The 12,471-nt window shown below is 34.3% G+C and overlaps 1 protein-coding gene across 1 annotated transcript in view; it reads right to left on the minus strand.

Annotated features, from left to right (window-relative positions):
• The window catches only part of Adamts6 (ADAM metallopeptidase with thrombospondin type 1 motif 6), a 293,124-nt gene that overhangs the window by 94,375 nt on the left and 186,278 nt on the right, over window positions 1-12,471 (minus strand). The window contains exon 13 of the mRNA XM_047555805.1: window positions 11,041-11,104. Coding sequence (XP_047411761.1) covers window positions 11,041-11,104 — 64 coding nt within the window. The remainder of the gene's footprint in view (window positions 1-11,040; window positions 11,105-12,471) is intronic.

A 12,471-nucleotide genomic window follows, 5' to 3' on the forward strand; every position in this document is an offset into this window, starting at 1 on the left:
GAAAGATTACTTAGTAATAATTTCAGGGTGAAAACACCTCCTGAATGGGCGCATGCTCTGGACTCTCTTAATACCACAATAATAGCATAAGGTTTCACATTTAATCAAGTGGTCATGTCTGTGTTCCAATACAAATATTTACAGAGATTACAGGTCAGATTTGGCCTGGGTGGTGCCATTTGCCAAACCCTTATTTAGAATGTTCCATAATAGATACATTTATCTGGTAGCATTCCGCAGAAAAAGCAGAAGCAATAATAATTTTTGAGCCAACACAGAATCATACCTTTCAAGAAGTGATATTAGAGGTGATATAATCTAATTTGCATAAGATGCTTACAATCATCCTAAATTGGCCATACTATCTATATAAACACCTATACAAAGATAGATCAAAGACTTTTCAGAAAGCTGCAATAATAAGCAGGTTCTTCCTTACTTCCAGTCCAAACTTCCTGCCTTCCTATAACTCAGTGGTTTTCCTTTCTTCTGGATTCACACTGAACAAATCTAACTCCTTAACTTTTAAGTTAAGGAGTTAGGACTTGATGGCTTTCCTATGAACACATCATGATTTATCATTAGTTTTCTTGAAACGAGGTACCAAAACTGGCCTTAAGTATCTTTGTTTCATCTAGCAAGTATTTAAAGATCATTTAATATGCATCAGATATAACCTAGGGTCTGAGGTAACAGAAAAAACTAAAACATGTTCCGTCTCTGCTTTCATGGAGCTTACTGTAATTGGAGATGAGAAAATGAACAGAAGGTAGGGTAAGGAGATTGATAGTGAGGTGGGAGGGAAGTTGTTTTATATAGTAAGGTTAGAGAAATTCTTTCTAAGGTAGCATTTAAGCAGAGTTTTAAAAAATGAGGGAATGACTTATGTACACATCTGTGAAAAGTGTTTCAGGAAATAGTGAGTGCAAAGACCTTGAGAGGGAGTGTGTTGAGGGTGTTTGCAGAAAAGTAAAGAGAATAGAATGGCTTGAGAATTACAGTGGACTCAAGGACTTGATCCCATGTCATTGTGTTTCTAGAATACATCCACTAGGGTACTATCCTAATATCAGTGTTCCCATCATGAATGCTCTGAATCTGTGTTGATCAAAATAGGCTCAGTATTATATACTGGTTCAAAAGAATGAGAGGGATCAAAGGAAAGAGTATTATCTGAAAGAAAAATGAGGTAAATTCGTTTTTGTTTAGTTTAGGAATAATGAAGTTTAAGGAGTAATACTCTGTAATTACTTAATGATAATAAATGCTGACACTATCTAGAAACCATAACAGACAACAGCAGGCATAAGCAACAGAGTTTTTATTTAAAACCTGACAGATTTTCAGTCTCCTAGAGCAAATGCTAATCAAGCATTCTCTCCTAAAAATCAACCAGAAGGCCCCACATAAATCCAAAGAGCACAGCTGCAGGTTTCCTTAATGCAAAGAAATTTTTTAAAATTAATATTAACATCTTTATGACCACTGTTTTTCAGAGATCTGTGTAAGTTAGCACATTCTATAAACAAACTGTCTTGTGCTTTCAATTATTCTAATAGTTTAGGAACATCTACTTTTAACTAAATTCAATGTTTTATTTTATATATGTATAAATTTATATATATATATATATATATATATTTTTTTTTTTTTTTTTTTTTTTTTTTTTTTTGCCATGCTGGGAATTGAACCCAGGACCTCTTGCATGCCAGGCAAGTGCTTTACCACTGAGCTACAGTCCCAGTCCAATACATTTTATTTTAGATAAATAAATTTTTTAAAAATTACTCATTGAGGCATAAAGTTGCTACAGAAAGAAGTTGGAATTTCTGCTGACAACTTTCCAGTGACATTTCTATTACTGGGGCTCTAATCCCAGTTTAGTTCCAAAGAATAAGGTGACCTCCACAAGTTCAAAATTCCTTTGTGCCTTCTTTCATTTGTGAAATATACTCCAAATGTCCTGATTTTGAGGAGAAATATATCCTAAAATATCCCACAAATGCAGAAAATTCTGAAAATAGTATATTATGTCTGAGGGCAATAAACTGTGAAGAGGGCTGAGAAAACGCCTTCCCCTTTCCTTTTCCCTTTCCCTTTTCCTCTCCAGTTCCTAAAGGAAATGGGCACTCTGGGAAGATACAATGATATCTACAGTCTCGGGGAAAACTGCAAAATAAGTAAAACTTCGACTTCCTTTCTTCCACTTTCTACTGCTTCTTCCTTTCACAGCAAATACACTTTTGCTTTACCTAATTACACTAGATCTGCCTTCAACACTCCCAAAATTTAATTTTTCTTCTTCCTTTCCAGGAAAGAAACACATTTGTATTTATGAAAGTACATTAGAACTCATAAGGCATAAATATCTATAATATTAGCTGCACTGAATTGAGTACCAATTAATACTAGTAATAACAGTAGATATTTTACATATGTAATTCTTCTAATTATCAAACAATCATGCAAGTTTGATATAGATCCTATTTATTTAGGAATTCACAGAAGTTTGGTACAGTTAGGTGATTTACAACATTAAGTAGCAATAAGTGTCACAGTCAGGATTCATACGTGAGTCAATTTAACTCCCAAGTACATGTTCTTTCACCACAATCCTATCTCCAAATATTTACTATAATTTTCCCATTTACACAACCAAGGCACTAACACTCTGAATGACTTATGAAATGGGGGAAAAATGTTGAATAGCATGCCCCTCTAGCAAAGCCAGCTGAGAACACATGAAAGTCCTATACAATTTGCACTTAAATTTTAGAGTGGATTGCACATGATCTGGAAAATCCTTGCACTCCACACTTTTTTATAGGTTTAATGCATAAAGTAAAAGAGGAACAATGGATATTTGAAGATGTAAGAATAATATGACTTTCCACCCAGGCAAACTGGAACTCACTTATTTCATGAGAAATTCTAATCTAGCCTTATAAATCTTTGTTCCCTCTGCCCCTTGGTTTTGGAAAACAACAGCACCAGGAAATTCTTTTTAGGAATTTAGGAATGGACTGTCCTAGAGTCCACTTCATAGTTCCTAACACTTTTTATTTAAGCTTTGATATAAAATTTGGTCCACAGCCTTAATATAGCCATATTTTTAATTCTTTACAAAGATTCAAGTTTTCTAGTAAGGTATTTGCATAATTCACCCTTAAATTCTTCTACTTAAAATAGTTATAATATGTACACCAATTTTTACCTTCTTAGAACATTTTGCATGGTAGTTTTAAGCTACTGGAATAATAAAAATAGTTCAGGAAACAAAATGTCTGATTTTGACCAATATCAGTAAAAAAAGGAGATTTGATTCAGATAGTAATTAAAAGCCTATTTTTGAGCAACTCATGAACAAACATTTTTCAGAAGCTTCAACACAGAACCAGAATATTTACTTCTCATTATTATAGCCCTACCAGAAAATCATGTTAGTTTTTACCTTTGCCCATGTATAAAAATTGTCAGGGCCTAATATACAATTTATCTCTATTTCCAAAGAGAACTGTTTCCTGAATCCATGAACCCTTAGCATTATGGCTTCCATAAAATTCGGCCCTCCAAGTCCAAGTTCCAGAAGGCTAGGTCTTTTAGATTAACTCAAAATACCAAATACTCAATTGTAGTTCTTGGTTTAATGGTTAGACCAAACTTTACCCAGTTCTCCTAAATGTCTTTAATAAGTGCTCCTGGTTTCTTCTCAGTAGCTTCTAGATGAAAAGAATATTAGTTTGTTCCTGCTATACCTCTTGTCTTTACCAACAGTTCTACCATGGAGATCATCATGTGCATGTCAAAGCTGCTTTTGAAAACTTTCTAGTGTGACTTATGGTGAAGTAGGAAACAAATTGCCCAGTTCAATACTTCTGATGCAGATAATCAGTCTTAAAGTCAAGCATCTGAACAGCCTGATTATATTACTATTAAGAGTGACAGGCCAATTTTATAGTTGGATACACTTTTATGAAATTTTTAATGATTGAAGATTTTGTCTTTATAAATTGACTCCTCTATCCCTATGAATGTTTTATTTTTTTTATTTATTTGAAACAAGGCTAAGAGTTAATCAAACATTTTGCCTTTTCTACTGGAGAGCTCTTTTCTTCGACCACTCCTATACCCTTCAAATGTCTGCAGTCGGAATTAGGAAGATAATGTGAAATACTCTTTCTGTGTTTGCAACTTTTAAAGACTATTTGTCCCACAATGATTCTAGGTTTTAATTTTTCCTCTAATTTAGATAAAAGAGTGCTCTTAACCTTGTATGGTTCAATTCAGTTCACCAGTGCAAGGATTCACATAGAGGAATATCAAAGCTTCAAATAGTGAAAAGGTCTATTGTGAATATACCTCTTTTTATCTTACCATAAGACATTATAAATCTTAGAAATGATGTTTGCCTCTTTACTTGGGTCATTTTACTAGGAAGCTCAGGGCAAAATGTGCAACCCACTTTTAATAAGTGAAAGGACTGATTTTATCCCAGTTTTACATTGTTTTCTTTTTCCTCTGACCTTCTGATTTATTCTGCTTTTCAGCTGTGATTTTATTAAAGTGCTATAAGCTAACAAGTCTAATTGGAGATCTATAACTAATAATAATTATTATTGTAAGTAAAAAAAATGAGAACTAATCAGTAATCCATAGTACCAACTAGGAAAACACAGAAATGGGATCAAGACTATATTATTTGGGAAATTGAAAGGTTATATGAAATGGGTTGCAAAGTTCTAAAAGGAATTCAAGTAGGTTCTATCAAATATACATGAACTGACCTAATAGCACCTAGATTTTCCATTGTAACACAAATTGGGCATAAATTAGAAAGCAGAGAGTAAGCCTTAAGGATTCTTGACACTGTATAAAATATACTGATCATCCTGCCGCTTGATCACCTGACATTATCTTATTCTGGGCACTGATTTGAAAATTCTTCCTAGATTATTTGAATTTATCCCTTGTATTATCCCTATTTAAGTCTCAAGAAATAGTCTTGGATCACAAGTAAAAAATGCTTATGAATTCTTTTCTAGTTCTTAACCGTCAAACTGATTTTAACTAGTTGGAAAGTTTTCCCTCAGATCTTACTTTACAGGTTCATTAAGTATGACATGCGTAGTATTAGATTATGTAAAACGTGCACTAAGGAAGGAGGCTGGACTTAGAAAAGTGCACTCTTTTGAATCTTTTAAGTTAGAGTAGTTCACAAATAACAGACACCTGGGCATCACAGAGAAAAAGAATATTTAAACCATTCTATATTTAGAAAGAATGCAAAAGTTAAAGAACAGAGACATAATCTCTCAATAATGAGTCTAAAGTGATACTTATTCTTTGCTAAGGGGAAAATACTCTTGCTTACATTATTCAATCTTATCTCCAATCAATTCAACCTTTATTATGTATCACTAAATTCCCTGTTCTATAATATAGCCTATATATTAGAAACTTTTGGAATAGATTTTTTAAATAAAGGAGTTCTTCCTCTAATATGACACATACATTCCCGAAAAATCTCTTTCCACAAAATTGCACTCTAAAAATAACAGGCATATGGGAAAAATTGGGTTGCAGGCAGACAACTCAAACACAGATGCCCAACAAAAACAATAACAATTCTAAAAAAAATACTAGCACAATTTTAAAAATACATGGCAAATTCCAAACAAATACTAGAGTAAATATAGGACTATATCTTTTTTAGAAAAGCTGAAATAGGGTAAAAGGAAGGGTTGAACACACCATAAGGACTTCTATGACAGTTTTGGTTAAACAGAACAAAAAGAACAATGTCAGAAGGTGAATGGTCATCATGTACAGTACAATTTTCCTTATTTTGTGGCACAAAATAACATAATTAGTTATGGGCTAATTTGTATTGCAAAAACAAGGTTGTAACAGAACAGATTACACCAAAACTTTGCAACCATCATATTTTTCTAGATTTAGATTGAAAGAATAGGAATTTTAAAAATCCCACCAAGCCGACTCACTAGTAAGAAGGGAGAGAACGTCTCTCCATACAGGAAGAGAAGATGATTACAATCATAGCTATGATACATAATTATGTGCTCAACAAATTTTAGCAGCAGCTACTTCTACTACTACTTCTCTGGCTGCTACTTCCATTAATGATGAAAATTAAAAGAGCTCTGAGGCAGACACTGCGGCTTATACAATGCTACTCCATGATTTCTTGCTAATACAACTCTGAGTTTTTGTTCAGGAAAGGTGAACTTAACCCCATTTTAGGGGTAAATCAGGATCAGTCTAAACCAATTACAGTAATTCTACTCCTTTTGCTAACGACTGGTTTGAGAGTTTAAGGGCATGTGGTCTCCTGGTAAAAAAGAAAAAGAAAACCATGAAGGAAGTTTGCTTGAGGCAACAGGGAGGAAATCTGCCAACAGCTTTCTCATATCTAAGAGACACCAGAGCAGTTCATCTCTTTCTCTGAATATGGTCAGGGAAAAGTACTTCAGCTGTTCAATGTTCCACTTGTCTTTTTGTGTTTCCTTCTCCTTACAGAGACCAAAATCTATGGATGCTCATATTGCCTTTACAAAATGGCATTGTAACTGCACAGATAATAGGTATCCTCTGTGTACTTAAACCATCTCCAGATTACTTATAATGCACAGTACAATGTAAATAGCTGTTATATTATTATACTGTTTAGAGAATAATAACAAAAAAAATTCTGCACATGCTCAGTATAGATTCCAATTTTCTTTTGGTGGGGGGGGCATTCTGTCACTGAGTTATACCTCATGTCCTTTCTTTTATTTTGAGACAGGGTCTTGCTAAGTTGCTTTGTTAAGTTTCTGATGCTGACCTTGAATTTGTGATCCTCCTGCCTCAATCTCTTGAGTCAGGGATTATAGGTATGTGCTACCACTCCTGGAAAGAAGCAATTTTTAAAAGAATATTTTCAATATGAAGTAAGTTGGATCTGCCAGTATGGAACCTGTGGATATAGAGGACCGACTATATTTTAAAAATGAATTCGATTGATTTGTTTTGGGAATTTTATATGTAAAATTTACAACTCTCTTCAGAATGTTTATTTTTCTATTGCTCAGCTAGACTGTCTAGTTCTATACTGTCCAATATGGTCACCAATAGCCACATGTGGTTATTCAACTTTTAATTAATTAAACTTAAAAATTCTGTTCTTCAATTACATTAGCCACATTTCAAGGACTCAACAACTAATTGAGCTGGTGGCTGCTATGCTGGACGATACACACATAATATTTCCATCAAAGAAGAAAGTTCATTGGTCAGCACTGGACTAGGTGAGTTGTTCTGGAAAATTTAAATTTTCACATATTACATTACATTAAAGCAGACTTAGCTTTACACAAATTACACTCAGATAACTTTATTAACTTGAACAGTATGGTAACAATTGCCTCAAGTTCTGAATTAGTAAAGTCAAGATTAATGAAGAAAACATTATTAATTACTTGTGTATCCATGATTCAGTTGCCTTAACTGTATCTCCTTACAATCTGTTAAAAACTGAAACAGAAGACAAATACAGTAATGCCAACCTACCAGTAGTAAGTTCTAAAATTTAAGCATCTACTATAATTCAAGGGTAATATGAAATAAGCACAAAATGTCTGACTTTTCTTTTTCTGATACCTATCACATATTATTCATGTTACATAATACCTATATTATTATGGCCTAAATTGTAGGAGTGTGTATGCTCCTACAATTATATTCTAATGGAAACAGTTGGGAGTTGAGAGGTGTGTCTGAGTTTCTCCCTCCTAATTAACAGCCTGATATACTGTAGGTTCACATCTTCTATCCACGTATAAAATTTCTTTTCCTCTGAGATACATGCCATTCATCCAAACCTCTATCTAGCTTAATGAAAGAGGGTCATTCGCCCTCACTTATTAAGGACTTTGATATCTAGCTCAAAGTCTCACTATATATATATATATATATATATATATATATACTCTGAGTTCTATTATCATTCTGAGTGACTGCACCACCTACATGGAAGACCCTCCAAACTCACTAATGTTAAAGTTCTTTGGACTCCTTCACCTCCACTCAGGTTAAGTGGGTACTTCCATGACCCTCTCCATTTGTCATCATTGAGAATATTCTCACTTGTCATATCTTCTCTGATCTCCTCAGCTTCTATCTTTCTTCATCTTCTTTTTTTTTATTACACACTGTTTCTTTGATTTCTGTGACTTTTTGAAACCATAGGTTCTTGATTTTCTCCATTAGCCCTCTTTAGACTCCACTAACATTCCTAATGTCAAGCCTATGGCTCATCACTTCAATCATTCTTATCAACATCCCTAAATTCTTCTTGATTTGCTTATTTTTCTATTGTATTCTTATCTTTCTCGAATCCATCCTCACCTAAAACATAAATCTAAGGATCTTTCAGTAGTTTATTAACACCTTCAAATGAATATTTCTTTCTGTCTAGAATGTTCTCATGGTCACCTTCTCCTTCTCTGTCAGCTTCCATATGCCTTTCAGGTCTCTAGCTTACTATGGGAAAAAGAGAAAATACTTAAAACCCTAATTAGCCTAGGTGCTAATTATATGTTCTTTTTTATAGGACCTTATATTCTTACCATATCACTTATTATAATGTTATTTTTTAAACTTACATGATTTCTCAGGTTATTATAAGATCCTTGAAGGTACAAATTATCTTTCTTACCCTAGAAAGTCTAATATACAGTAGGCATTCAATTATTGAATAAGTTTTCACTAGAGCAAATGAGCAAATAATGCTGATAATTTGAAAATATCATTATAATTGAAGCTACATGTAAATACTCTGAGATTCAAATTTAACAGAATAAGGAATGATAAACTAAAGCAGATTAGAAAGCGGAGGAAAACAGAGCCAGGTAAGTAGGATTGGAAGTCCCAGGGTTATAAGGAGTAGGAAGGGTTACAATTTTAAGTACAGTGTTCTGGCTAGGTCTAATTGAAGATACAGTGAGTAAAGATGAAATGAGATACTCAGCCATGTAGGTATTTCAGGAAAAGAGTATACAAGGCAAAGGAAACAGCCAATGTAAAAGCCCCAAGGCAGGAGTGAAGGGTGAAGGAAGGAGGTCCTGTGGCTGGAGTAGAATGAGTGAGGAGGAAAATGGTGAGAGATGAGCTCAGAGAAGCAATGAAGACAGCTTGTGTAGACCTTGCAGGCCTTTGTAAGGACTTTGGATTTAAGTAAAATGGAGGGGGCATTGAAGAGTAAAGGACAATTTGACTCACTCTGCATCCTATGTTAAGAACTGGAGTTGGCAAGAGTAGTGATAGGAAATCCGTCTAAAAAACTACTAAAGGAATTGTTGAGAGTGGTAACTCAGGCCAGGGTGGTAGCAGCAGAGATAGTGAGAAATGGTCATATCTGTGTCATATTTTGTAGGCAAAATCAATAGGTTTTCTTGGGGGATTAGATATAGGCTGTGAGACAGAAAACAAGAGTCAAGAAAGACTCTTGAAGGTTTTTTGTTTAAATGAAGTTAACATCTTAGATGGGGAATTCTGCTGGAGGAACAGATTTGTGGAACCGTAGATAACGCTTGTAACCACTAAATACCAGATGTCTATTAGAAGTTTCTAATCAAATAGTTACAAAAGAGCCTGGAATCCATGGAAGAAATCTGGGCTGAAAATAAAAAGTTGGGGGTCAAATGGCATATAAATAGTATCAAAAGCACTGAAAATGGATGAGATCACTAAGGAAATGAGTATTGGTAGAGCAGAGAAGGTAGCCAACCACTAACCCCTTGGTACTCTAACATTGAAAGAAACAGATTAGGAAGGAGTAAAGGAGAATGAGGAGCAAGCAGCAATGTGAAAGAACAATAAAAAAAAGTTATAGTGATGGAAACCTAGTGGAAGTCAAGGACAATGAAGACTCCAAGTAGGCTACTCAATTCAGCAACTCAGAAATCATCTGTGACTTGATACGAGCACTCAACAACAGAATGATGGAGGCAGAAACCTGACAAGGGAAATTTTAGAAAAAAATTAGAAGAGAGGGATTGGATTCAATAAGTATAGAAAAGCCTTTTGAGAAATATGCTTCCAAGGAGAGCAAAGAAATGAGAAAATAACTACAGGGATTTTTTTTTGTTTGTTTTTAGATAGAAAGCATGTGGGTGTGCTTATGAAAACATCCTAAAGAGAAGATGCTGGGACATTCATCAACATATTTATGAAATCACCAAGAAAATTAAGACAGAAGCAGGAGAGCATGAGAGTGAGGGGTAGTAGGTTAATAGTCCGATATCATGAGATTCAAGGCTAGAGTGAGAAACAATGACCTGGAAGGAATGGTAAAATATTTGATCCATTTCCATATCAAAGATATTCAGTCCATTTCTAGGCCCAGTTATCAGGGAAAAGGGAAAAAACAGAAGCTTTCAGTTTGGAATCTATGGAGGAAGGAGCAGATTCAAAGGAGGGCTGATTTTTATTACAGCAAGAAGGTGAAGGGAAGGAAAACCAGAAAAGTCAGGGTATAAGAGATTTTGCTGATGACGAATCCTCAGGGCACAGAAAGTTTTAGTAGTTTGGCAGGGACAGGAAAAGGAACAGAAGAGGCAATATGCAGGATCTTATGGGATTGGATGGCAAGAGATGAGGAATGATGTGAGAGCCTAGGGCCTCTGTGGTGACAAACATAAAATGGGATGTAGAATATAAGATTGATCCTGATGGACTAAAGAAAGATAGTGGTGTGAAGTTTTGAGTGCTGTGGGGCTGGGCAGCTCAGGCTGTGTACAGATCTCTCTCCATGCCTATTGGGGAAGAATGCACTTGCTCCTACTGCTGGAGCTCCCCTTTGACACCTGTTGATAGTACTAATGGAATTGAGGCCAGTTCCATTCATGATTAACCATTTAAGAAATTCATTTGACCCTCATGCACATAGATTTCTGATCAAATCACTTACAATATAAAATGTTTTCCTGCTCTAGGGGAAAAGTAAGCTAATTTTTCATAGCAGAGTTTGGTTTTACTTACATCTGTGTTACAGGAGCGATACCGTTTCCTTTCCCCAAGGCAATATTTTCCACCTCCTGAAGGTCTGAAAAAACATTTCAACATATGAATATGTCTATCCAATAAAGAATATGCATACTGCTTAATGAAAATATTAAAGTTTAGTTTAAAAATACAAATATGATTATTTTATTAATTATTAAAATACCAATCACACTGGTAGTTAGCAAAATTATGGTTGTTGAACATAAAAATTAAGGCAGTTTACTATGAGTATTTTATAAGACTTAATTTTCATGATTTACATTCTTAATATAATTAACATATTTTCTAATTATAGTATAGTACCTAGTACAACATAATGAATTAAAATCACTTATTTATAATGAAAAGCTATTTAAATCATATTCAACAAAACTCATAATCTGATGCTATATGCTTACCAGGTAGGAATGAAAAGTTTTTTTTTTTCCCCCTTCCATATGAAAAGCAAAGAGAGGAAACTAAATAACTTTCTGGAAATTGTGTCAACTCAAAATAAATAATGCAGAAATTAATTCCATCACATTTCAAATATTATATGAAGTTAAAAAATTAAACCCCCAAATCAGATGGCTTTGCATTATATAAATTTTTATATATATTCAAATTAAAGGAGTAGGATGTTAAATATTTCATTTATATATGTTAATCTTTGTTATTAAACTATTAAAATAGTTTACATTGGGGAAAGTCATATGCTATTGTTTGGGAATTCTATCTTTTTCTTTTAAAAGAGGTCCAGGTATTCCCTTATATATCTGGGTATAGTATTTATTATATTTTTTATACTTCAGGTTATTAATTTATAGTAGCCTACTATTTAATGTAGGTTAATTATTCTGCAGTTTCATAGAAAGGATCAATGGGAGAATTAAATCTACATTTTTAATGTATTTCCAATGCCAGTGAACCCTCACTCCAGTGAAGGAAAGGAAATTGCTCAGCTTGAATCAGCTTGAGAGAAGTCAGCTGGTCAGACAAAAACAAGGTGGTGGGGATGGTGGTAGTAAGGACTGGGTTGTGAATGGGTAACAGGAAGCTCTATTTAGCAGAAAGGCAATTATTAATAGAAAGTAGGAGAATGGAAACACAAAACTGACGTGAAGGGAAACAATTTCAAGCTAAAAAGAAGAAAAGAAACATTTGGAGAGAGAAACCAAAGAGAAATATCTTGAGTTAAAATGAGAACAAATCCCATAGGAGTGAAAAAAAAAAAAAAGTTATCGTAATATCCCATACCAAATACTAGCCAGGAAAGAAGGCATTTAGCCTCAGTTCTAGACAAAAATGGGCACATAACATGCAGCAGCAAGGGAGTGGTTTAGTCTGGGGGAGGACAGGAAAGAACTAAAGGAACAGTCCACCTGTAATGGGCACTGGTGGGCGGGAGATGCAATAGAGCTAGAAAAG

The sequence above is a fragment of the Sciurus carolinensis genome, chromosome 6, assembly GCF_902686445.1.
Source record: "Sciurus carolinensis chromosome 6, mSciCar1.2, whole genome shotgun sequence".
Taxonomy (NCBI): domain Eukaryota; kingdom Metazoa; phylum Chordata; class Mammalia; order Rodentia; family Sciuridae; genus Sciurus; species Sciurus carolinensis.